This window comes from Rattus norvegicus, chromosome 4 (genome assembly GCF_036323735.1).
Source record: "Rattus norvegicus strain BN/NHsdMcwi chromosome 4, GRCr8, whole genome shotgun sequence".
Classification (NCBI taxonomy): domain Eukaryota; kingdom Metazoa; phylum Chordata; class Mammalia; order Rodentia; family Muridae; genus Rattus; species Rattus norvegicus.
The window spans coordinates 62473665-62501644 of NC_086022.1; the positions used below are offsets into that span (position 1 = coordinate 62473665).

Below are 27980 nucleotides of genomic sequence, written 5' to 3' on the forward strand. Positions count from 1 at the left end.
AGCATGCTCTAAGCGATCTCAGTCTGCTGTGAACCCTGTAAGAGCATTCCATTAATACGCCATGGCCAGTACTTGCTTCTGTCCTAGCTTCAACAATGAGGTCTTTTGTACAGCTTCTGGTGACAGATTTTAATAGAAATGCATGAATGGATTTACAACTGCCGTGGATCAATTTCTAGTTATTTTACAATTATTGATCAGAGTCTCAAATAGGCTTTGCTACTTGCCAGAAAAAAAAAGCTAACCCCCTTGTTCATAAATCTTGAGAAAAAGCCAAAGAAACATGAAAACTGATATATTCTGGAAACACAGCATGCCAAGACAAGATTATAAGCAACACAGAGCTCAGAATCAAGAACCAAGCCTGAGAAATGTGCCATCCTGGCAATCACCCGCCCTTACAGCAACCACCTTTGTTGAGATTGGAATTGGGAGTTTTTTCCATTCAAATAAAAGATTTCTGTCAGAGTGAATATATTTTAATCCATCACATGCATTTGTATCATATCATTTACAAGGACAGAACCTGACTACTTCACAAGTTATGCTGTTCTCTGGGCTATTGTTCCCAAGGCTCACTATATATGCCCCACCCCCACCCCCCACCCTCACCAAGAGACGAGAGAGGTGGGGGAAGCAATAGTATAGCATACACGCCAAGCATATGTACTACTATGGCTGTGTCTTGGAAATGGAGACATACAAGATGGAGACTAGCTAAATATACAGCATTCTAAATGATGGTATTTAGAACTTGTTCTTTTTGATGCCTTTAAGGTTGGAACTGAGCCAGTCTCTTTATAATAAACTGAGTTCCATAAGGAGGTTAAAAAAAATTATAAGTTTGAAAAACCCATATATTCTGTCACCCATGCATGACAGGAAATGACAAGAAACATTCTAAAGATGCCACTGTCCATATGTTGCAAATTTAAAATGGGCAAGGGAGACCTAGAAAAGAAAAGAAATGTCAGAAATGGGAAAGACAGACAATACAATGGTCAATTAAAGCTTAACAAATAATTTTTATGAGCTGAATATATGAAAAAGAAAATAAAATTTTGAAAAGATGAACTGTAGTGCTTATAAGTAGCGAAAGAGTTAATCTACCATATAACAGAAACTCAAGTCACAATTTCTTTTTCTCCTCCATGGTCTTTATTTTCCAACTGCCTTTCTCAGGGTATAATTGACAAATAAAATTTACATAGACTTCAGGTGAACAAGCAATGGTTTGACATATGTATGGATTGTAAGCTGATCACTATAATCACACTCATTTGTAGGTCTGTCACATTACAGTTGCCTCCTGATAGATCCAGTGTGCGGTGTGTTATTGCAGTAAGTATGGCCTATGCTATACAGTAGATACAGAACCAATTCACGGAATAGCTGCAGTGAGCACTATCACCTCATCTTCCCCAGAAAGACTCTGGAAATGGCTACTGCTACTTCTGCAGTCAATGCTGGGAACTAACCTATAAAACCAGTCACCATCTTTCTGTGCCAGGCTTACATCATTTGGAATAATGCCTTTCAGGCTCCCCATATTGTGGCTGGCAACACTTTCATTTCAGGTCCCCGTACTGCTACAAACTCAGGGCATGTGGCAGTCATTTTGAGGTATAAGTAGACCAATTTCTGTTCACACCTTAAAATAGCTATTTTTTTCCTTAAAATTCCCATTATTTTGCTAACAAAGTATTGAGACCTCATTCAAAGCAAACAAGCATTAGCCAAAGACCTTTTCCTCTTCTTTTCTACAAGGAAACCCTGAGTCTGACCCCACCTGCACAGTGGCTAAGAGCGCCCATACTTGTGCCTAGGACCAGAGCCTTTCGACCAATCAGAGTAAGTCTTCAATGACAAAAAATCCAATTACCCAAGAAAATAAAAGCTTTCAACTTTAACTATTTTTCTTATTTTGAAATGGGCTTTTTTAATAACTAAAGAAAATTAAAACAGACGTGACTCCTGGAACTGGTAGCCTATTCATGAAATGAAATTACTTTAGGAAAAGCCAATTTATAAATACGTAGAACTCCACATTCTCAAAGAACCTCTGTATTTATGTATTTATTCATCAAGGTAACAGACTTGAAAGAAGGACATTAAAGACTCTGTCTTCATTTTAAGCAGATGGAAACAAAGGGCATAAAGGAAAGGAAGCAATTTGCCTAAAATTACATGGAGCAGAACCTGGAAGGGAGGGCCAGAGAGGAGGCTATTTCGGATGAAATTACTACTCAAAACCTCTGCAGAAACGTAAGAATGGAGCTCGCTTTCTAATGGCGTTTAATGATATAACTTGGATGCCTGCAATAGCATTTTTGGTTTATAAAAACAAAATTCCCAAAGCGTTTATTTTGCCACAACTTGCACTCAGTATAAAGAATCTCCCAATGGCAGCAGCAGCAGCAGCTCATGAGCTGAAACTGAGGACCTTCCTAGTAGTCCTCCTCTTGGCAAACTACGTTTAAAGTGGGATCTGGGGATACACTGGGCACATGCGGTCTGGGAACTGGATATATATATATACACACCAGCCTCCATGAGGGTGAAAGAACTGAGAAAACCAGAATCCAGACTGAGGGTTAAAACTGATCAATTTCTTTAGTTTCCACAATAATACTTGGTCATCAAATTTGTAAAAACAGAACAATTAAAATATGACTCTGAAACTCATGCAAAGTGATTCTATGTACATGTTTATGCACAACATAAGATGTCACAGCTATTACACAGTATGTAAGTACAGATTTGTGTGAGTCTAATATGCATACTTAGGTACAAAGAAAGAATCAGAAAGGACTAAACACAGCTGAATCTAAGCTGAGTTTGCTATAGTATTGTCACAGTTTTAGTGTAAGAAATTATCTCACGGAAAAGGTTAAAAATTAATTTTAAGTGTGTCATTCCACATGCATTTATGTATATACTAGAAGTACCAATTATTTTAAAACTCTAAATGGTTTAGTCAGAGGTTGCTGTAAAGTTATTTTTAAAAAGACTTTCTTTTACCTCACACTAGGTCCAGCACCACAGTGCCCCAAGATATTTGGTAGACTTCTTCTCTCAGTCAGCAAAGCCTCTTGCCCGCTCTGCTCTATCCCATATCACACTGTGGAAGGCTTCTCTCTGAGCCTGGCAACAATCTCTCTACCCATCCAGATCCCAAGGCAGACAGCCATCATGCCAGAAATATACCTCCCAATTCCATGGCAGGCTACTGTATCTAGCCACCACATACTCTCTTAAACTTAAATTGCCACATGAAAGAACACACAACACAATAACCTCTGATCCAATTGTTAAGATATGCCCACCTAGACATACAAAGCCCTGTATACATCCATCCCCTAAGTATATTCATAACAACCTGTAAATGTGCAGAGAGGAATCTTAACATCGGCTTCCATGTTCTCTCTGCTTCCTTCCCTTGCTCCAGTCTCCTCCTCTAAAACTTTTCTCCCACCCATCCTTCCTTCTCGTCCAATGACAGGCCTTGTTCTATCTTGTACCTGCCTTCACCTGTATGACATCATCCTACAGTGAGATGCACAATGTACACACACATGCATGCATGCACGCACGCACACCCACACGTGCACTGATATTGATTGAGACCAGGTCAACCTCAGATGTTAATCTTCAAGCGTCATCCATCTTGTTGACTGAGACGCTATCTTTCCTGGGAATCTAGGGGTCAACAATTAGGTCTGTCTTTTTACATGGATGGTGAGGATTGAACTCAAATCCTTGGGTGTGCACAGCTATCTCCCGGCCTCCTACGTATTTCTTACAATGCATTTAGTTTTACCACATTAAGAAATAGTCATTACACATTACTTACAGCCATGCACACCTTATCTAGCAATTTACATCCTTAGCTTTTAATTTCTGAACTAAGACTTCGTGGGAAGAGAAAGGGCAATTGGAAAACACAATGATGGTTCTGTAATGACATTCCTACTTTGTTTCTTTCATCTTCTTTCAAGTAAACTCACTGCCAAAATAGTCAACGGGAACATTTTTCAAACTATTCAGAGCTTCAGCTTATAAGATAAAGCTCTTATATTTTTTTCTAAAATTTTTCAAAAATTTTAATTTTTAAAAAAAAACAGAAAATTAATAAAATCCATTCTATGAGTAATGAATGCTAACATATTACTTTTAAAAATAACCTACTACAGTAACAGTACTTTATTCTCCTAAATTGACATACTGTCACACACACAAAAGTCTCATCTCTTCTCCTTCAAGGATTTTACACCACAGAGAACAACAATAGCAACCGTTTGTCTTTTTATATATTTATTCTGAAGTTGGAAAATGGGAACTGGAAAAACCAGGTCCCTTGCATACGTATCAATCTCTCCTGAAGCACAGCACATCACACCAAGAGATTTATAGTTAAGAAAATTCTTAAATGGCTATAAGAATAAACAGAGCATTTAAAGACTTCCTGTAAAGATTCACGTAAGGTAACTATTTTAATACTAAAATGGCTTGTTCAGACTTTATAGTTTTATAGTATACAGCTCAATGCCTCTATGTTACAAAGATTATCCTAAAACCCAGTTAGTACAGGGGTTCTGAATATAGTCCTCCAAAACTAGACAAGACTCAGGCTGGCCCAGTGATTAAAGCATCTGCCCTCTAGTCCAAGTGGCCACAGTGCTATACCTTAGTACTTCCTCTGCATGTATAACAACACACTGCTTTTACTTACAAATTTTATTTATGCCTGAAGTAATTCCTGCTTTGACCATTTACCTGTTCCTGAATTATTCTACTCCTTTCTAATATAAAGAATCAATTCCACTAGAAGTTAAAATAATAATTAACTAAAATTAACCGATTATTGAAACTGAGCCCAAAATAAAAGCCTGGAAGCTCAGGAGATCTGCATTGTAAGCCAGAGTCTGCTTTTGTGCAACGTTTTGGTTCACTGTTGCTTGTAATATTTACTTCATCATCAACAGGTACGATACATAATCTCCCACAGAATACACCAAGTGAGACAAGGGATTTCAAAGTTTCTGTTAAATGATAAGTAACTCAAACAAACTCAGATTGTTTGGGCTATGATTTTGGCCATGAATAAAACTTATGTTACAGTACTAACTAGATTTACAGATAGGATGGCAGATCAGCTAGCTATGCCCCAGTGAATCAAGTATGCATTCAAAGGAAAGGTATTTTAAGCTTAAATCCAATGGCACCTAAACTAGGTGCACATGGTGGAACAAAGAAATTCTAAACAGAGATGTTTAATTTCTAAGCGCAAAGTGTCTAAGTCTTTTAACCTCCTCTAATAAAAGAGCCCATGACATGGTCTATGATCTTTGTCATCAGGACAATACCAAACAGTAATTGCAAAGTTGGTATGTGGAACAGAGGATCTCTGTTTGCGCAGGGTAGGGGACCTGGTAGAACCACTGTCATAAAAGAATGGGTAAACTACCTAAAAACTCTAAATGTTTAATCAACAAATCTCTCTGACAATGAAGACATCTCATAAGTCTAGCATAAGTAATCATAAGTTATCGGTGCTGGCCATTCCATTATTGTTTTTGAAAATAGCATGGTCTGTCTCCGTAAATCATATTCTGCCTAGGGCTATGTAGCTTACCTCGAATTATTTCAGAATCATCTAAAATGACTCATTTTTCTATTAAAATGATAAATGGGCTAAATGAGGTATGTAATAAATACTGCAGGACTATAAACAGATTCCTGCTCTCCAGAGAACGAAGGCCTTACTTCATTTGGTAATTCTGCCCCTCAGTATTTTCAAAAGTCATCCTTCTAGTTAGCAAAAGAAAAAGAATGATGATGGAGGAAAACAAAGCTTGTCTTTACGATTACAAGGAAATACTGCAACTTTGTTCTCTCCATAACCACAAAATAACCATTCTTACACACATCAGCAGAGCACAGCTCAGATCATTGAGAACAAAGGAAGCCTAACTCAGTTCCACTTACGATGCAGAAAAGACAGAGCAGGAATGTCTGCAAGCATCCCTTCCACAAGTGGCTCTCTTTTCCTGCACATGGACTATCACAGCCAACGATATAGATCCTCCCACATGAGGGTGAATGCAATCCACAGAAAGTTGTGAGACTTGCTGGGAAAGAAAACTGCAAAGGCTGCTGCTGACCACAGAGGTGCTCAACCCACTGTGCAAAACCCTTACTTGGGATCTGCAGGGATTTGACAGACTTGATTATGCTTATGTTAAACTTCTGATTTGTTACTGGCTAAGGCAAACACTGAGGGCAATATTTCTTGGCCTCTTGAAGAGGAAATAAGATTATAGTGTCAGTTCAATAAAATTCTAAGGCACTAATGACAGTTCATTTCCAACCGGGCTATGAAGCAAATATATTAACAATAAATGCCAAGTCATTCTGGAGAGATGGCAGTATAAGCAGCCCTTTGCCCCACAGTTACCTATGGATTTTTACTCAGTGCTCTCCATATCTCACCTGGACACCCATAACGACCCAAGTGATAGAATGTCAATAAGCTATTTGTGGCAGGGCTAACATTTAAGATATCACTCGCTCTGAGATGCCCTCAGCCAATGTTTTTCAAGCTACCTGATGAATTTTCAAAAGGGCATTTAAAATGAAAATATGACAGTATTCTAAGAAGTAGCCCTAGCAACTTTAGCCCCATTATGTGCACCCTTGCTGCTGTCTCTACTTACTTTGTCGACAAGATCATGGTAGTCTGAATGAACATAGAGTTCACTGGAAAGTTCCTCATTCCTGACAGGGACAAACCTCCTCTGCCAAAAGGACATTTGCCATGCTCCACCTTTAGAACCTCAATATGCAAGCAACACAATAACACTTCCACAAGGATATTTGGTAATAAGATCATGGGTTTTATGTTTTTGGGTTTTTTTTCTTTGTTTGTTTGTTTGTTTTTGTTGTTGTTGTTTCGGAGTTTTTTATTTTGATTTGTTTTGTTTTGTTTTGTTTTTGCCAACCTGGAGAAGCAGGGGATTCAACAATGTGCATTTAAGAGATATATTCATCTGCATAAGGTTTAAGCATGTCAGGCACCTGTAACTGTAGTCTTACCCACTTCAGGGCTCTTCATTCACATAAAGGGTATGCTGGCAGGCTGAAACACATCTTCTCGTCTCTCATAGTAATAGCAAGAGATCTGGAGCTGCCTGCCACTCCAGAGAACATTTGATCCACCATCTCTTCATAGGGCTGTGTGCATGCAGGCTGACAATTATAATGCTACCATAACACGCTGGAAGCTGGGCCACATGTGCTAACAAAGAACATAAAAGGAGACAACAGAGTGTGAGTGCTTTGTCTTGGAGACTGTGCTAGCCTGTGAATCCAAATGCACAGGAGGCAAAAGGACACAGCATGCTTCTGCACTCACCTTCTTCAAGGAGGCTGCCCTTTGAAGTTCACAGTCAGCTATTAACTGAGCAAGGCCTATGAAGATGGGGGCTTGTAGGTGGATTCCAGATCCTATACTTACAGTAACCCTGGGGGAAATATCTGTAACTTCAGCCTCAAAACCATCAAACACAAGATGGGAGCTGTATATTTAAACAGGCCTCAATAGCTCAAAACCATTATCTTTCTTCTGGCAAACTAGCACACTGTATATCTAAATAACTAGGCTGAGAGGACAGCCATGGGGAGAACAACTAGGGAGATAATCAAACACCTAGATTACACACACACACACACACACACACACACACACACACACACACACAAAAGGGAAGAATTTCTTAATTATCTTTAAGTGCTCAATAAGAGAACTCAGGATAACAACCAGCATGTCACGCTGAAACTTCATGTAGCTGGCTAATCAAGTGACTGCTACTAAGACATAGAACTTTCCAGCAAGAGTCCAGCGCTCCTAACCGCTTCCTTTAATTTAGTCATTTTCCTCCATACCCCAAATTCAAAACCTTTTCCTCTTTTACCATAAAATTTCAACTGTCACAGTTTGAAGCACAAAGAAAATGCAGAGTTGAAAAGCATGCAGCACAAAATTAATCAATTCTTCTTGATTGCTTCACTGGGGTGTTTCAGACAAAAAGGAAACTGGGGGTAAAAACCGACATTTTAGTGGAAGTCACATAAATTTGCAAAAATAAAATTTGTACATTCATACACTACACTTTTTGTGTTATTTTTCTAAACAGTGTGAGGTTTTTAAACATTCAAAAATTATAAGGTTAAAAGAAAAGAAAAGAAGATAAGAATGACCTTTGACCTCCCTACAATGAAGCTTCTGAAGAAGGATAACTAGACCTAATTTGCCTTCACATCTGCAATTAATAGAACCTTATACACAGGACAAGTTGAATAAATGGGCAATGGAGATAAATGTCAAGAAAGAGCAAAGTACTCTCAGAAAACAGACAACACAATAGCCAATGCTGGTACCCGCCCCAGTTCTTGAGTGAAGTCCTGCACAGCACACAAGTGGCCCTGGACAGTTCTTAAGGTTAAGTGCTATTCTTTTTTCCTTTTAATTTCTAGTGATACAGAGTTGCTGACACAAAGGCTCGACAGTCTTTTATTGAACTGTGCTTATTTATTGTGGGGGAGAGAGGGTGGGAAGGAAGAGGGAGGAGGAAGGAGAGGGAGGAGGGGGAAGGGAGAGGAGGGGGAAGAGGGGGGAGAGGAAATGAATAAGCATTTGTGTACCCCATAGCCCACATGTAGCGGTCAGAAGATGACTTGTGGGAGACACTTTTTTCTTCCATCATGTAGGTTTCAGGGATCAAACTTGGGCTGTCCGTCCGGCATGCTGCAAGCATTCTTATTCACTGTCACAGACTCACAGCCCTCAAGTCAGTCTTGATTCTTCTTTCACTTCAAACCTGAAGTCACTAAAACATTTCTCAAGTATTACTTCTATCTCCTTACTCTGCTTCCGTGTAGGCAATGCTCTAATTCAGGTCTCACCTGCTCTCTGCTAAGTAAATGTGAGGCCTCCTCTCGGACTCTAAGCATCCCCCGTGTTCTTGTCCTCTCCTGCCCTCACACATCACTAAACTCTGAAGACAAGTTTCAAATCACTCCATTGTCCTGCTTCAAATCTTTTATGCCCACCTATGTGTTTAGTCCAGGGTTCCTTAGGGGCTGTGCCTTCCACAACCTAAGCTCTGGTGACTATTGCTGCCACACCCCATCACACTTCTTGCTCTGCTTCCCCTCAGCAACACCTGTGTATCCCCCATGTCCATGTATGCATGCTTATGTCTACAACATAAGACACTACACAGTCCCTGCTCCTCAACCTTCAGGGCAATTTCAGAACAAGATCCCATTCCCTAGAAAATCACTTCTTTCTCTTTTATTTCTTGGATTTTAGCATATTCAGTTATTCAGTCAACAATATCAGCTTCTTACTGTCTGTTGGACCCTGGCGTATACGGGCACCTAAGCAGCTATTAAATGGATGCAGATACAGCAATGACGTAAAAAGAAGGCAAGACCCCTACAGCCTCAAAAGTAGGAATTCTCACAGCACTGTAAGTAGTATAAATTGGTAAGATATATAAACTTTAAAAGATTGATTTTAAGAATGATATCTGTCTCCTCAAAATATATGTTCATATGTTCTTTCTCATATGTGGAAACTACTAGACACACACACACACACACACACACACACACACACACACACACACACACACAGTGAAAACAGCAGACAGGGTACTGTCTGATGTGAAGAAGCCAACCAGCAAGCAGGAGAGAAAAAGACAGGGGTCATGGGGAGAAAAAGATGAGCTAAGTACAGTGAGAAGTATGTAAGAAGATGTCAGTCAGACCCAGGGTCTTACGCCAGGACTGCAAACCCTGCAGAAACACACAGAACCTTCCCTCAAGGAGAATGTGGTGAACGGAGGCAGAACACTTGCCTCCCTCTGCCTTGATGGCTTCCTGAAAGACAGGCTGTTCTCTCCACACCTTCAGCACTGCTAACATCCATACAGGAGACAGGAAATAAAGACAACTGTTCTGAGGGTGAAGGAAGCTGTGTCACACTTAGGGGCAGAGGATGCAAGACACTTAATAAATGCTATTATACAAGTAAATTAAGGCTTGCTTTAAAGTTCAGATCTTTTTTTAAGAGAGAAAATACTAAACATCTCAATAGTGAATAAAAAATGACTAACATTATACCAACATAATTTAATAAGCAAGAAAAAAGATTGAATCACTAATTTTAACTGGCATTTTTAGAAAGAAAACAAATATAATTGTAAAGTAAAAAGTCAGCCTAGTATTCTTTAATTTCAAAAGGAATTCTAACGATACAGCAAATATGAGACTAGGAACACAGACCGTAAAGAAAACAGAATGTCCAGCTGCACTGCCCTCGGATGTGGCTCCGTGCTCCCCTGTCACTAATCCTTTCTTCACTGCGCCCAGGAAGGGTTTGCCACCAGTGTGAACATATCAGACAGGCACAGTCACCAGTGAGTGGCCTCTCCCAAGCCCCTGGATAAAATCTGATTAAAATCTGGAAGCAGTTACACAGGACAGAGAGGAAATGGTATAGCATTTCTAGAGCAGGTTTAAGTTTCTCCAGCAAAAACAAGACTTCCAAACAGGAAATTTCTGACTGGAACCTGTTTCTAGATTTTAGCAACAAGACCATCATGACTCTGTTGAAACAACTGAGCGGGAAGCCTGGAACTTACAAGAAGTCATGCTAAACACCGATCAGTGGGGAAAAGTAGAGAGACATGAGTAGGTTTACTTCACATACAGGGTGAGCATATCTGAAAATAAATGTGAGATCTGGATTTAAAGTGCTCCAAATGTAAGGCTAGGCTTGGGGTGTGGCTCAGCAGCACCATGGGTTCAGTTCCCAGCAACAAAATATATATACATGCAGGTAGACAGACATAAAAATGTAAGTCTAGATCCCAAGACTTCTTGATATACGCTGACATGATAATGGGGTACAGTATGATAAGTAAGCCCACTAGTGATAAATTCCACCTCTGACCTATGTGACAGATGGCAATCAAAACAGATACACTAAAAGCATGAGAAAACTAACTCTAGTCCTCATGAATACATCATATCTGAAACATGAATGTCATGTTTAGCATAAAATCTCATCAGAAAGACTTTTCACTTTATGCATATATCTGTCTCTATATAGATATATACCCTTTAAAACCCAATATATAAAACAGCTGTGTCCTCAAATATTTAAGAAAAGATACACATTTTCATATCAGTTTGATTGAATAAAAACCTTCTTTTTTTTTGGAGCTGGGAACCAAACCCAGGGCTTGGCTAGCAAGCGCTCTACCACTGAGCCAAATCCCCAACCCCGAATAAGAACTTTCTAATTAATCCAAATACATAAAACTCAAAAGTTTACTTTCCCATAGGCTGTAACACTTGAGTTCCAGAGACCGCAAAACAAGCCAATACTGGCCATCCTCCAAGGGCTCACAGACTAAAGGCACGCAGTGACAGGCACCCAGCACTCACAGTAGAATAATGCTGCAGTTCTTAAGCTGACTCAACACCACAGGGTCTAAAGATGCCATACTCAAGAGAAGGGGTCAAGGGACTACATATAACAGAAGGCACAGGATCCACACCAGGACTCTGTTTCTAAAGGTGGCAGATGCAAGTCTGAAACCTGAAGGTCTATGTAGAACACAGGTATGGGAGAGGAAGGAGAATGCCACACCTTGACGAACACAAGGTGACAGCTTTCCAACAGCAGTTTAGGGTATTCTTTTATTCCTGATGTCAATGTTACTATGTAGCCCAGGTTGGCACAGAACTTTCTCATGTGACCCAGGTTGGCTCTGAACTCAGTCTTCCTGCTTTCAGCTAGCCCTCTTAGCTAATACTATACTCTTCTAATTTTTTATATTTTTTTCACACCTTATTCTGATAATTAGGGGGAACTCGTTGAAATATACTCAGCCATTAAGTAGTGAACATACAAAAACGTATGTATTGTTATTAAAACTTTGCCATGCAGTCTAAGTATTTTTTAATGTATAAATTAATATAAGACTACAAAAAGTCATTTATTGGGAAAAATATTCATACATAAATGTATTGGACAAACACAATCTATTAATGTTATAGACAAACTCAATAGAAAGCAAAAAGAACGTTTTCAAACCTAAGGCAGAACACTGGGGTCAGGAGAGCGTCTGGTTGGTAAGGTGCTTGCCATGAACCATAAGGATCTGAACAAAAATGATTGTTTACAAAAACAGATTTTAGGTTGGGAACTACCTTGTCAGTTAAGTGCTTGCTGCACAAGCACAGAAGAGCTGAGTTCAATTCCTAGAATCCACAAGAAAAAAGCCAGGCTGGTAGTTCACACTAATAACCCCAGCTCTGGAGGGGTACTGACAGGTAGATCCCTGGGGCTGCTGGCCAGTTAGCCCAGCTTAATTGGACAGTCCCAGGCCAGTGAGAGACCCTGCTGAGCTCCAACTTCACACACAACCTCACCCCAAAACATATAAGGATATGCACAACATAAGCATCTGCACTTATACATAAATGTGGAAAAATATATGAGCATACATATATTCACGTGCAGATATACACAATAAAACATTAATAGTTATCTGTGGATAATGACTTTATGTTAATGTTAATGTATTACTGGACTTATTTTCTGATCTTTACCCAGTGAATATATGTCTTCTACAATAACAGCAATAAAACAGTAAACACATCAAGAATTAGCCAGTAGTGGTTATGCCTCTGTAGCCACAACACTCAAGTATGTGAACAGGTGGAGACCGCCTGAGTCACCACTATATCAATCCTACCCACTCCCCTAAGGGTTCTGAGGACTCGATTTAGCCAGCATTGTGATGAGTGGTGAGACAGAGCAACCGTGAGTGCTGAAACTGGCCATCTATACCACACAATTCCATGACTGGTAAGGAAGAGCTACAAACAGTACACTTCAGTGTCTTCTACATGAGTCGTTAAGTAAAGTGAAAACAGGCAATACACAGGCTGTGAAGACAAACAAGGCTGAACATACCATCCCATCCAAACCGCGTCACAATGGGAGCTGCCTCTGGCTTCTACAGGATCAAGCTTTCACATTTTCCGTGAAACCGTTCCTCTTCTAATGCTTCACCATGTGCGTAAAGAGAAGTAAACAAGACCATACAGCCACATTCAGAGAAAGAGCCATTGAGAGAAGAGTATTCCAGGTATGATGTACAGAGGACCAAGAAGGGGCACAGAAAAAAAAGCTCACCAGAAATACCCCCAGGACCTTCCTGAAAGGTACATGAGCACCATTACCCTGCTCTCGTCTAGTCTTTAGCCTTCAGATTGTGAGGGTTTACTGTAAATGAAATGAGCTCTCAGACAACTAGCCTGATACTTTCTCCACTTTCTCCTCAAAACATGCTTCAGGTCAAAGAGACAGCAGACAGAATCAGATCTCAGTTGCTCAGTACTTTGTTTCTCCTTTAAACTTGCTGGTGTCCCTTCTGACCCTCCCTCCTTAGTGTCACTCAATACATGCTTGAGGTACTGACCAAGGTCAGCCCACTGGCATTTCCCTCCTGGTCTATCTCCCCTTCTCTGGCAACACGTCCATCCCCATAAAGCCTGGGGCCTCAGAACAGTCACTGAGAACGAGCTTTACAAACTGACTTTGCTTTTCATTCCTCTTTCTGCACACGGCTCACTTTTCAAATAAAGGAATAAAAGGTTTTAAAAACAAAAAAGAAAAAAAAGGAAATATTGTTAGCAATTTATTATATAGTTCACAAAAAGAATTCTAAGCTTTCTCAGTACATACACACACACACACACACACACACACACACACACACACACACATCCAAAATGAGTCAGGAGGAAATACCACTTTGCTAATTTGATCAGACACACTGTATACATGGGGATACTTACCACACTGTACTCCATCATAATGAATAAGTAGTAAAGTCAGTCATTAAAAAAGAGAGTAAAGGAACAAACTCAATTATCCTAATAGTAATGTGTGGGGAAACTGCTAAGCTGAGACAGACAGAGACAGACAGAGGAGAGAGAAATGAGCCTCTTTCTCACCTAGTTTCAGCAGTTCTCAGTTACTTACTGAGCAAGAATTTTTGGATTCAAAGCCCTCCACGTGAGGCCTTGTGTTCCATTTCACTGGTTCCCTTGTGTGTTCTAACAAGGAATAAAGGTCCCGAACAGCTTCGCCTATATTTCTAGGAAGAAAAGTAGGGACTGAGAAGTCCAGGCTAGAGGCTTAAACCAGAAGAGATGGAGTTTTAGCTGCCAATGGAAACCGTGTTTAATAAGTGGTGATGATACTAATCATCATAGAAACTACATTTCAGAAAACTGTTCTGTAATCTACCAATATATTTGCACACATACAGCATTTATTCAAATTCAAAGTTATATAAAAGAAACCTTTAAAAAATTACAGAGAAATGCACTCCAGTGTAAACTATGACCATGTCAGGAAAAGATGTATGGGTGAGTGACTCTTAAATTGGTTAAATTTTTGGTTATTTTAAAGTATTTATATAGACTTAAAATTAAAAACTATTTTACTGAAAAAAATTCTGGTTGTCTTTTAAAAGGCTTTTCCAAGCCAGACAGTTTCTCTTTGTAAGGCCTAGAGAGTGGCTGACAAAAGCTCAGCTCACCTTCCTGGAGTTTTGCCACGGAAGCGTCTGGAAATGGTCAGCAGGAAGAGAAAGAAGGCCAGGCCCATGCCCAGTACAGAAGAGACAAAAACGTCAAGGAAGGAAAAACAAACAAATCTCCCCAAGCACCACCTGTGCCTTCAATACTTCTAAAGTAACCTGCCTTAATGACCTGGATGGTCATCCTTTATCAGCTACTTGTAATATATAAAACTCAAGAAAACCTGGTCATGGGAACATTACTGTTCTCCACACTAAAAGCTAGAGTGGAGAGCTTAGCTTCCCAACCTCAGGGATGGGTGCCCAGGATGACAAGGCATCTTTTGTTACCAGGATGAGACTCACCAGATGCTTCACCTTTGTGCGGTTCTCCTCACTGGATATTCTTTCCTGAAGGATAGCTCTGGTCAGCTGCTCATTGGCCACAGCTTTCTCTCTTTCTAGGTCCCTGGCGTGCTTAAGGCTGAAAAGACAAAAAAAGGTAATAATACTTTCTTTTTAATTATTTTAATGACTGAAATTATTTTTAGATGATTTAATAACCTAGATAGAAAAAATTACTTTGCTGGTTGACATCACTTTGTGTTAAAAATTTAAAAAAAAAAAACTGAATAAAAAGGCAGAAACATACAGCCATAAATTCAAAATTTGAAATCACATTGGCCCATAATCTATCAAATCTTTATATTACAGAAATCCCTGCAGCCTCCACCCACACATTTACAACATCAGAATTCTAAGAGGAGAAGGTATTGATCCAGCTGACAAAGTGCCTTTAACAAAGTTCTCAGGTAAAACTGAAAACGTCTCACCTACACATCCCATCACTGGGAGATCTCAGTAAGTAGCGAGCTTGCCCCACGAGCATGAGGACCTGAGTATGTGTCCAGCACCCACATAAAGATGGAGTGGCAGCATGTGTTTGTAAACACACAGGAAGATCCCTGGCCTGCTGGCTGGCTGGTTGGCCTAGCTCACTAGCAAGTCGGAGGTCCCAGGCACCATCTCAAAACCCAAGGTAGAAAGCCCTCCTGAGAGCTACTGCTGAGCTAAATTCCTGGCCTCTCCACACACATGCACACATGCACAGAGCTCATCAAGCCACCCTTTTGAGTGAGAAACATGAAGGCTTATCACATCTTCCTCTCAAAAGTAAGTCAGGTATAGATGACATAGTAGTGAACAAGGTGTTGAGATCTCAGGTTTCATAATCCTACATTAAAAGCAGGGGTTAGCCAGTAACACTCAGATGGTCTCTCCAACCAGTACATCACTCCATCTTCCAATAATCGCCATATGCGGAATAGGCCTTGAATAGCAGGCTCCAGGCTGCTGAAATGACTGCTCCCACCTACCGTACCTCCAATGGGCACCTTACACTCAAGACATGGTCTAGGGAAACAAGAATGCAGCAGTGGCAGGGTCAGGACCTGCACACTGCTAATTCCATTACTGAAGCCTACAGTTGCATTAAGGTGATCCATAGTCTCATCACACAATTAGACCCACATTAAGTGACAATCTACTGAAATACCCTCACTGGATATGGTAATGACAAATGACTTTGGCACTAGACTTTGCCATAATGTCTTGCACAGAAAGGCACTCAGAAGCACTGAATGAAAGATCATTTCAGTCTAATCTCGTGGACAAAGATTTTCTGATTGCCTTTTCTCTTTTGAAAGAATAATACTTCTATACTCCAAAGATGTAAGCTATGCTTTAAAAGGGGGTGAAATTGTTATGTTGGTGTCATTCTGAGTGAAATTTTCTGAGTGTGAATGATGAGTGCTAAATTTTACTTGGTGCTAGTCTATCAAAGTGACCCTTGAAAGGAAGTAGAGAACTCTTGTTACTATTTTAAACCATCACATCATTTTAACACCCTGGCATTCTTAGAACTGTTGTAACAGATAAAATTATCTTGTAAAATATATTCCAGAATTATGCCCTTTCCCTAGATGGTAAACATTTTAAGTTGTTTCTTGAATCAAATAAACAACAACAACAAAACCCAATAGAAATAAATATAAGCTTACTCAAAATTCTCTAAAATATTTAATAAACCCAACAGCATGGCATCAGCTGCTGACTCTCGCACAGAGGATTATAATTTCAGATCCTACTGCCTTCCCAGATCAGGTGCTCAGAGTGAGGACACACAGCAGCAGAAGCAGCTAAGGAGTTCCTGGACTGTAAATCGCAGGCAGCGCCTCCCATCGAGGCATCGGGAACCATGGGGTAGGTGTCTAACAAAATGTCTTTTAGTGCAGCCCTGCCCAGTGACTCTGACGCATTGGCATTCTGCAGCTGGAAAGACACAGGTCGACACACAAATACATCCCGGAGCTAAATCACCAAAATGGAGTGGTCCACACGAGTCCACTGATAACTGCTAAGGTTGTCAAGCCAGATTATAAAACTATGCATTTGAAGCACTTTAATGAGAATACTGCTACACCACGGTTTTAAAAGTTGCCTGTTTAACATGTTAGGTAACAACTAAAATAAAATAACAGCACTTAGGGATCACCCGCTACATGCCAAGAAGTGGGCTAGGCATTTCACATGTGCACACATACATCCATGTGCTTTATGTTCAAAAATGACATTTATTTGTGAACATGGACTACGAATCTACAGAACTACATTTTATCATTCTGTTTGGTATAGCTAGTTTTAATAAAGAATTTTTTCTAGTTGGATTCACTAATATACAGAACAAGTTTAATTACTAATGATGATATAACTGCTTAACCCAGAGGATCAAAAAGTACTGGAAATGAAAGGAAAGAAGCAAATCTATTAGCATATGAAGGTCTTCAACATTTAAGAAAACAAGGCCTACCACCTTGCTGCGTATGAAGACAGCACTGGGTGAGGTTTTGGGGTCCAAGCCAAGGCACTACACTTACTGTCCAGTGCAACAGCAGCTCACTGCCCTGAGCTCTGCTAGGTTATGTTAACACCTACCTTGAACATAAATAAAGCATTTGGCACAGCACGACAAATTTCAGTAACTCAAAGTAATAAAAGTAATAGCCCTCACTATGGGGACGGGAGGGCATGGAAGTAGAATGTTCTGATATGAAGAAACCCTACGTGCACACGGCAGATTTGGCCTCTGGTGTTGTTACCCAACCCTTTTTTTCCTTCTTACTTGCTTTCCTGTTGCTTGATTCTTTAAATTTTCTTCAACAACTTCTAGAATCAAAAACTTACCCACATTCTGACTATGGTCTCCTGCTTTTTCTTTTTTCTTTGTTTGCTGTTCTTGTTGTTTTTATTCTCTCATACAATAATTCTAACCACAGTTCCCCTCCCTATACTTCTCCTAGTTACTGCCTCTTCCCCCAAACCCCCAGGTTCACTTCTGTTTTCCTTAAGAAAAGAGTAGGCTTCCTAGGGATATCAACCAAACACAGCACAAGTAAGACTATGCACAAACCCTCATATCAGGTCCAGGCAAGGAAACCCAGCAATGGAAAAGGTTCCCAAGAGAAGGCAAAAGAGTCAGGGACACCTCGGACCCCATTATTAGGAGTCGCACAATCATAGCATATTTGCAGATAACTTGCTAAGTTATCACAGACCCATGCAGGCTCTGTGATTGCCACTTCAGTCTCTGTGAGCCCCTATGAGCCCTGCTTAGTTGATTCTGTGGGCTGTGTTCTCCTGGGGTCCTTGACCCTTCTGACCTCTACAATTCTTCTCCCTGTCTTCCTCGGGGTTCCCCAAGCTCCAAGAGGAGGGACCCAATAGAGATCTCCAATTTGGTCTCTCACCAAATTTGAGTATATGAGTATAGCAGAATATGACTAGGAATCATTGAATTGATTTCTTTTTTTCTTTTTTTCTCTTTAAGATTTATTCATTTATTATATAAGTACACTGTAGCTGTCTTCAGACACACCAGAAGAGGGCATCGGATCTCTTTACAGATGGTTGTGAACCACCACATGGTTGCTGGGAATTGAACTCAGGACCTCTGGGAGAGCAGTCAGTGCTCTTAACCACTGAGCCATCTCTCCAGCCTTGATTTCTTTTTTCTAACTTAGGTCTCTGAGCTATGCAGCCAGACTTCTTTTCCTGGTCGTAAAGAGAGTATTGGGCACTGGCTTCCCTTTCATGGAACGTATTTCAACTTAGACCAGCCATTCACTGGTTGGCCACTCCCACGACGTCTGTACCTCCATTGCCCCAGCCCATCTTTCAGGCAGGATAGATTATAGATCAAAGGGTTGTGGCTGGGGAGTCCAGCTTTTTCACAGGCTTCATTCTGACTTTCCTGTGAGCTCAAAACTGGGAAGGGCGTGGTCTATCTACTTCTGTGACTGCTATAACCTCAGTACTTACAGCTGCCTGACCCACAGTAGATGCTCAAACATTTGTTAAATGTATGTGTAAGGAATGAATGGCTGGCACATCCCACCACAGACAAAAATCAATCAAAAGCTACAGAAAGCAAAAGACTTGGGGATAAAAGAAACAGCTGAGGGGTTGGGGATTTAGCTCAGTGGTAGAGTGCTTGCCTAGGAAGCGCAAGGCCTTGGGTTCAGTCCCCAGCTCCAAAAAAAAAAAAAAAAAAAGAAACAGCTGAGAAAGCAAGCTGCACCCTAAGAGGTCCCCCCAACACATTGCACTCAGCACATACATGGCACATCCAGACTACACTAAATGGCCTATGAGAGGAGGGGGCCAACATCTGGGAACATCAACATCTAATTCTTTGACTCTTAGAGACTGAAGACAGACTAGTACAAAGTAACTACAAGAAAAATCACTTTTCTTTCCTAGTCGATTTCTTATGCCTGCTTCCCTTCACAACGAGAACAGCATAGGGAATGCCTGTTCTGAGTAACAAGTGCTTAGGAAAGCCAACTTTGTGCACCTGGGGCAGCTGGCAGTGGGACCCAGTGGCGTCTCATGGTCTACAGGAATTTGGGTGGTGTCATCTAACAAAGATCAACTTTCTCGGCTTTAAAGTCAAGGGGATCCCACACAGGTAAATGCTTGCAAACATCATGTCTTAATACATTATACTCCATTGCGTGTCTTAATATATTATTCTCCATTTATCTTAAAGGGAATAAATGTCATGAAATTACAGTTCATTCAGTAAATAACTTCTAGGATTCTGAGAATTCTACTATGTAACATGAGGTAAAAACTAAATGTTATATTCACCAATTCATTCAATAATCACTGGGTGAGGGGCAGTGCTCCAAACCCTGAGAATGAAACAGGAACCACAGTCTGCCTCTGTGAAGCATAATTATGAATGATAATTTTTAAAGAGGTTGCTATAGTACCACATGGATGGAGGAAAGGAAAGCAAGTGGCTGGGGCACAGAAAACATCGAGGGCTGAGAAAAGAAAGCATTTCCTTCAGTTGCAGTCCTGTGACAGCCTTTGGAATGCCACAAGTTTAAGATCACCTCTGCAAAGACTATTTTATTTCAAATTATTTTAAAAGGCAAAATTTCAGATAAATGGTATACCTTTAGAAGGAATGGCACCATATTGGGAGATTTTAATTTCCCTGAGCCCTTTCTCAAACCTTCCACCAAAAACTTTCATTGACATCCTTTCTTTCCTCAGATAAATGTCCTCTTTCACTCACTCATTTAAATCATGTCACAAAGTACAACCACTTTACAAAGAAAAGCTACTAACATGTTCAGAAGGGCCCACTTCTTTGTGGGACATCTTCTCTAGTCTCCCTGTCTTCTATCGCTCCACACTACCCCCCAACACACACACACACACACACACACACACACACACACACACACATGACTAGAAAGATGGTTGTCCCATAGCCTTTTCTCTGCCCACCCCCTCCCCAGGGAGACAACCCAACTGGACATCTGGGAAACCAAGGCCACAGGTGGAACTGTAAGGTCAGAAGCAATATTGTACCACAAACTCTCAGAAGAGTCAAGTCCACGTTGGCAAGGCAAAGCAGCGCATTACTGCCCCTGTTTGTGGGATAAAATGGGGCTTTTCTTTATAACTTAGGTCTCTGATGATTTAAGAATTATCTCAAAACAAAACTAAACAGAACAAGCATCTGAGCAAACACAGCCCCCTTTTATTTACTGGCATTTCTCACTTATTACTTCAGATCTCCTAGTCTAATATTATTCTACATTAAGCCCCTGATTTAAGTTTCATTTAAATTTCCTTCTTTTAAATACATATCTCTCCTCATTTGAATTCTCTAGAGTTTTCAGCAAAGAAGTAGGAGTTTAGTGTAAACTTTTCTTATTTGCATTAAGTAATTGGATAGCTTGCCTGAGCTTAATGAAACAAATACCAGTTGGTGCTGCCCTACACCTCAAGCCCCAGAACCTAGCTCTTTTCTTTGCATATTCTCAATCAGGTGAGAGACTTAAGATATACCTGCAAAATGAGTTTCTAAACACCAGCCAAATCTCTTATAATGAATATTATTGAATGTCCGTTTTAAGTAAGACCAACAAAATTACTCATTACATTCAACTAGCACATCTGGTATAAAATCTAGCTTCCTATAACATGGTCCTAGGGTAAAAACACCCAGCTTTATTGCCTTCTGAAGAAGTTAAAGGGTTTAAGGAAGTGGAAAGGAAATTTTAAAAATAACTTTAGTTAGGCATTTTTTATATATCAAATTCCATTAGGTTCCATGAGAGAGGCATTACTCCCTCTACTCTGAACAAAAGAAAAACTCAAGGAATACATCAGAGGAAAGAAACACAATGGCCCAATTCACAAAGCCATGTTTCTTAAACCCCTAGAAAAGCTATCTCCCTCCCGGAGCCTGGGTGTGTACCTGTAACCTTAGCCACTGAGCTGTAGAAGCTCAGGAGTAAAGCTCAAGGCCTTGCCTGGATCACAGAATAAAAGTTCAAAGCCAGGCTTTGAATTTAGACAGACCTTGCTCAAAATGAGAAGTAGACAGGATTGGAACAGACCTCAGCTGAATGAAGGATGTTTGCCTATCAAGCTCAGATCCTAGGTTAGGGGGAGAGGAGGTGCATACAAGCTGCCAACAGAAATTAGTTTGTATTGTAGCACCTCCCCCATGGTTAACTAAGAAAAAGCAGTAAGTCCTTTACTGTTCAGTTACTTGAAGACACACTCTTTTATGTGTTTTCCCAATATCATATATGTGTCACTGGTTGCCCAATGTGGTCTGACTCTTAATACTGCTCAATCCTGCTCATTTGGTCATTCCCAAATAGTCAAACTTGTTTTATACAGGTAGACACTAAGTAATTCTATACAACTCTGGCTTAGCAAATTACTTTATAATTTAATATATAAAGCCACTCTACTGCTGGAGAAAGTAGATAAGAATCTCAGATAATGGGTGAGAATAAGTGGAAAAATGCAATTGTTAGAGATAAAATGACTGAATGACTTATCTAAAATTGAACTCCGACCATTACACACAGACAAGATCTACAAAACACTGCAATGTGGCTCACCCCCAAAAGACTGAAACACAGAGAGAAATGCAGGATGGCAACCCCACAGGTCACTTTTAATAGTAATGATAAATTTCATTTTAATGTATCATATTTTGTTAAAACATGCTGAACTAGCAGTGAAAATTTTGTTTACCATCCACTTTTAGAAAAGCTGAGCTAGGTAGATCAGTGAACTAATTATTAGACTATTAAAAATAATGACAGAACAAGCATACAATTTTCCATTTAAAAGACTTTACAAATAAAAAATTATACAGCAAGCTTAGCATTGAAATCAAATCATTTCAAATCCTGGAAAGAAATGTATATGAATTAGTATCCCAAAACACATACATGTAGATGAATGCACATTAATATAGCTCTAAATTCATACACAATATCTGTATGTATGACAGACAGAAGTGGCATTTTTACCCTGCTTAGCTGTGTCAGGTACAGATCTTAGCACTTGTAGGTGTGAGCCTTTCAGTTTCCATAACAACCCGGAGCAGACTGTTATGCTTTCAATAAAAGAAAAAACTGTATCGAAACAAAAGTTACAGTGAGAGAGAGACAGAGAGAGAGAGACCGAGAAAGAGTCAGAGACAGTCTTAAAAACTAACTGATAAATCTAGCACCACTGAGACCTGGTTCTAGAGGAACCAAGAAGACATCTATCTGTCCCTCTGTCTTGATGTATTACTTCAAACAGCACTTTGACGTGAACAATCCAAGTTTCTTTCTGTTGAAGTTGGATCTTACATGTCTTCCAAAGGCCCTTGGAGTAAAAGCTTAAGTCTCCACAGTCTGTTCCTAGCTGGCAGAAGCTCCAAGAGGCAGACCCTAGGAACAGTCCTTTAGATCGCTGTGGAACATGTCTTCAGATGGGGAGTAGGACATGCTGCTTCTTCCCTCTCTTTGCCTTCCGGGTTCATGACTAGTGAATAGCTCTTATCAGCCACAATCCCACCCTGCTGCGCTGTCTCCCCAAAGCAACAAAGCTAAGCAACCATGAGTTAGCACCTCCAAAGCTATGAGTCTTACTAGCCAGGACTTCAGACACCTAGAAGGCTGACTAGAATACCTTACTTTTCACAAGAATGCTCTTTTTTTTTTTAAGTGCACTTTTTTTTAAGTTGCACTTCAACTTGTATTGTCAAAGTTGGACATAGCTCTGAAATGATGAAACAACAACAACAACAACAAACAAAACAAAACAAAAACAAGAACAGGAAACTCTGCCCCAAACTAGCTGCTGACACCTGTAACTGCAGTCCTCTGTGGCCACCCTCTAAGGACTCTCCATGCCTCCCTTCCAGAAAACTACCTCATAACACAGGATGCAATGCTACCTGAGGTTTCTGTCTGTTTTCATTTGGGAAGAAAGAGCCACCTGCTCAGCAGCTCCTGGGAGCTTTTTAAACTCAAATACCTACTGTGCTGAGAAGCACAATATTTGCATTTATATTTACAAAATATTCAGCTCTTAGGACACAAGGTATTGTCACCAAACACAGCACCCAGCTCCTGTATTCATCTCCCTCACCATTCACAACCAAGCTCCTATACAAGACAAAGGTCCATTGCAACCCAAAACCCTTTTGACTTCTACTAGAGCAGTGGTTCTCAACATGTGGGTCGTGACGCCTTTGGGGTTCACATATCAGATATCCTGCATATCAGATATTCACATTACAATTCAAAAGAGTAGAAAATTATAAGTAAGAAGTAGGAACAAAATAATTTTATAGTTGGGGAGTCATCACAACATGAAGAAATGTATTAAAGGGTCACAGCATTAGGAAGGCTGGGAACTGCTGTCCTAGGTGACCCAGAGTCAGTTCTTTTTCTAGCTTGAAGTGAATATTTACAGGCATCTTAAGCCATGATCATGATTTTATCTTAAAGTGTACAGTGATTGTCATAATAGCCAAAATGCAGGTGGATAATTGAAGAGCAGATAAAGACGGCATCAAACTGCCCAGAATCAAGACTTCCAAAGTCCTGTGCTGTGGAAGACGCGAGAAGAGCATACAACTTGCTCCTATTAAGCAGCTTGCCTGCTGCATGGATGCCCCTCCCCTTGCATCTTGCCTACTGCAGCTTCCTTACTGGGTGGGTGCTGATGCTGGAGAAAGGGAGCCAAGGCAAATGCAATCATCTCTGGGGTATCACTTTCCTACCACTGTCCTCACTAGACAAACTAGATATCAAGCCTTCCAGTATGGCAGCAACACAGAAGGCAGTGTGAACAGTGGGAGACAAGAATGAAATGGCAGCATCCTGAACAGCACTGGTGGCTTTCTGATGAAGAGCATACTAAGCTTTCCGAGACGCTAACTACATTATGTGTATGAAACACACATTCTGCCTTTTTCATCGTTCATACTTCCCTTTCATTTTATACAAAACACATTTGCCAGGGCAAGTACGATGTGAAAGCATGCCACGACTAAGTCTGGGACCACAATCTATACTCCCTTCATTTCTATTTGAAAGACCTCCAGCTTGAACTAAAGCGCAACCTCTCACCCTCCAGCACCAGTAGCCTCTCTGATACAGAGCTGGCAGGTGGAATGGGTGGACCTCAAACTCAAATAGTCTGAGGCCATCCTTCTCTGTGGGAAATGCTCAAGATCAAAGCATCGCACACTCCTCCAGCCAGCTCAGAGCAAGCATCTGTAGGGAAAGAACAGCTGCACAAACCTCTTTCCCTCCCTTTGCAGTCAATCACTCTTTGGATTCCTAACCTTGTGATTCGCAGACTGAGTTAACATGACGAACACAAAAAGGCTAATGACTGTTGTTTATAAAAAACCATGCTGCTGAGGTCACTGCACTGCTTCTTTTGTTTTGCTCTAAGAACCTTTGATTTTTACCTTTTCTCCTATTTCCTTGTTTGATAGCTTTGCTAACCCAGTAATTTTTAACCTTTATTAAGATTGGAACAAATCCCTCCACATCAAACCATATACACACAAACTAATAGAAGAAAAAGTGGGGAAGCATCTGGAACACATGGGCACTGGAGAAAATTTCCTGAACAAAACACCAATGGCTTATGCTCTAAGATCAAGAATCAACAAATGGGATCTCATAAAACTACAAAGCTTCTGTAAGGCAAGGACACTGTGGTTAGGACAAAACGGTAACCAACAGATTGGGAAAAGATCTTTACCAATCCTACAACAGATAAGGGCTAATATCCAAAATATACAAAGAACTCAAGAAGTTAGACCGCAGGGAGACAAATAACCCTATTAAAAAATGGGGTTCAGAGCTAAACAAAGAATTCACAGCTGAGGAATGCCGAATGGCTGAGAAGCACCTAAACAAATGTTCAACATCTTTAGTCATAAGAGAAATGCAAATCAAAACAACCCTGAGATTTCACCTCACACCAGTCAGAAGGGCTAAGATCAAAAACTCAGGGGACAGCAAATGCTGGCGAGGATGTGGAGAAAGAGGAACACTCCTCCATTGTTGGTGGGATTTCAGACTGGTACAACCATTCTGGAAATCAGTCTGGAGGTTCCTCGGAAAATTGGACATTGAACTGAGGACCCAGTTATATCTCTCTTGGGCATATACTCAAAAGATGCCCCAACATACAACAAAGACACATGCTCCACTATGTTCATAGCAGCCTTATTTATAATAGCCAGAAGCTGGAAAGAACCCAGATGCCCTTCAACAGAGGAATGGATACAGAAAAGGTGGTACATCTACACAATGGAATATTACTCAGCTATCAAAAACAATGACTTTATGAAATTCATAGGAAAATGGATGAAACTTGAAAATATCATCCTGAGTGAGGTAACCCAATCACAGAAAAACACACATGGTATGCACTCATTGATAAGTGGATATTAGTCCAAATGCTCGAATTACCCTAGATGCACAGAACACATGAAACTCAAGAAGGATGACCAAAATGCGAATGCTTCACTCCTTCTTTAAAAGGGGAACAAAAATACCCTTGGGAGGGGATAAGGAGGTAAAGTTTAGAACAGAGGCTGAAGGAACACCCATTCAGAGCCTGCCCCACATGTGACCCATACATATACCCACCAAACTAGATAAGATGGATGAAGCTAAGAAGTGCAGGCTGACAGGAACCAGATGTAGATCTCTCCTGAGAAACATAACCAGAATACGGCAAATACATAGGAGAATGCCAGCAGCAAACCACTGAACTGAGAACGGGACCCTGGTTGAAGGAATCAGAGAAAGGACTGAAAGAGCTGAAGGGGCTTGAGACCCCATATGAACAACAATGCCAAGCAACAGAGCTTCCAGGGACTAAGCCATTACCCATGGACTAACCCTGAGCTCCAAATTCATAGGTAGCAATGAATAGCCTAGTAGGAGCACCAGTGGAAGGGGAAGCCCTTGGCCCTGCCAAGGCTGGACCCCCAGTGAATGGGATTGTTGGGGGGAGGGCAGTAATGAGGGGAGGTTGGGGAGGGGAACACCCACATAGAAGGGGAGAGGGAAGGGTTAGGGGGATGTTGGCCTGGAAACCGGGAAAGGAATAACATTTGAAATGTAAATAAGAAATACCCAATTTAATAAAGATGGAGAAAAAAAAGATTAGAACAAATTCACTGTGTCTTAACTGCATTCGGTATAAATAATACATAGCTGGTGTGTGTTTGTGAGCACACGTGCTTCTGTCTGTGTGTGCATGGCGCACACACAGGGGTCTCTCCGTGAGAAATGCTCAGCCACCATCAGGATAACTGAACTAGCCTGTTTTCTTGTACTTTATATTGTTTGCTATCTCCTTTTCTCCCTGGATTCCTAGTTCTGTCAGGCCGCCATCTACTGGACAACAACAAGCCCCTCTGCTGTTCTGCTCTGGCCCTCACCCACCTCCCCTCTCAACACTAGAAGCATTTTCACTATAGTTTACCAATGCAGGCACTATGCTAGCTTAGCCGGGCCTGGCAAAGCAGGTGACAGCAAACTGGATAATTTCCTTTCCTACCTGTCCTTCTGTTAAGACTACTTTCAAATGCAGTCTCTAAGTGTTCTGCCACTACAGGTCCTCCTGGGTTTGTCTTCAGGAATGTCAAGAATCTTGAACACTGACCCGCGGATCCCGGCCCGCAGCAGCTCTCTGCTCCCAGACCCAGTGAGAGAGAGACCCAACCGCCTGGTCAGGTGGGCACTCCTGAGGCTGCAGAGCGGAAGAGACCACCAACACTGCTCACCCGTGCCCACATCCCTGGCCCAAGAGGAAACTGTATAAGGCCTCTGGGCTCCCGTGGGGGAGGGCCCAGGAGCGGCAGGACCCCTGCCAGAGACACCACCAGACCCTGAAGGAAACAGACCGGATAAACAGTTCTCTGCACCCAAATCCCGTGGGAGGGAGAGCTAAACCTTCAGAGAGGCAGACAAGCCTGGGAAACCAGAAGAGACTGCTCCCTGCACACACATCTCGGACGCCAGAGGAAAAAGCCAAAGACCATCTGGAACCCTGGTGCACTGAAGCTCCCGGAAGGGGCGGCACAGGTCTTCCTGGTTGCTGCCGCTGCAGAGAGCCCCTGGGCAGCACCCCACGAGCGAACCTGAGCCTCGGGACCACAGGTAAGACCAAATTTTCTGCTGCAAGAAAGCTGCCTGGTGAGCTTGGGACACACGGAAGCAGAATTTCTCTAGGACCAGGCACGTTCTGTGTTTACCCGAAGTCCCACACCCGCGGATCCCGGCCCGCAGCAGCTCTCTGCTCCCAGACCCGGTGAGAGAGAGACCCAACCGCCTGGTCAGGTGGGCACTCCTGAGGCTGCAGAGCGGAAGAGACCACCAACACTGCTCACCCCTGCCC

The 27980-nt window shown here is 41.2% G+C and overlaps 1 protein-coding gene across 3 annotated transcripts in view; it reads right to left on the minus strand.

Annotated features, from left to right (window-relative positions):
• Positions 1-27980, minus strand: part of Chchd3 (coiled-coil-helix-coiled-coil-helix domain containing 3) — a 256512-nt gene that overhangs the window by 146091 nt on the left and 82441 nt on the right. For all 3 annotated transcript variants that reach the window (XM_017592526.3, XM_017592525.3, NM_001106588.1), the window contains exon 4: positions 15036-15153. In XM_017592526.3, the coding sequence (XP_017448015.1) occupies positions 15036-15153 (118 nt within the window). The remainder of the gene's footprint in view (positions 1-15035; positions 15154-27980) is intronic.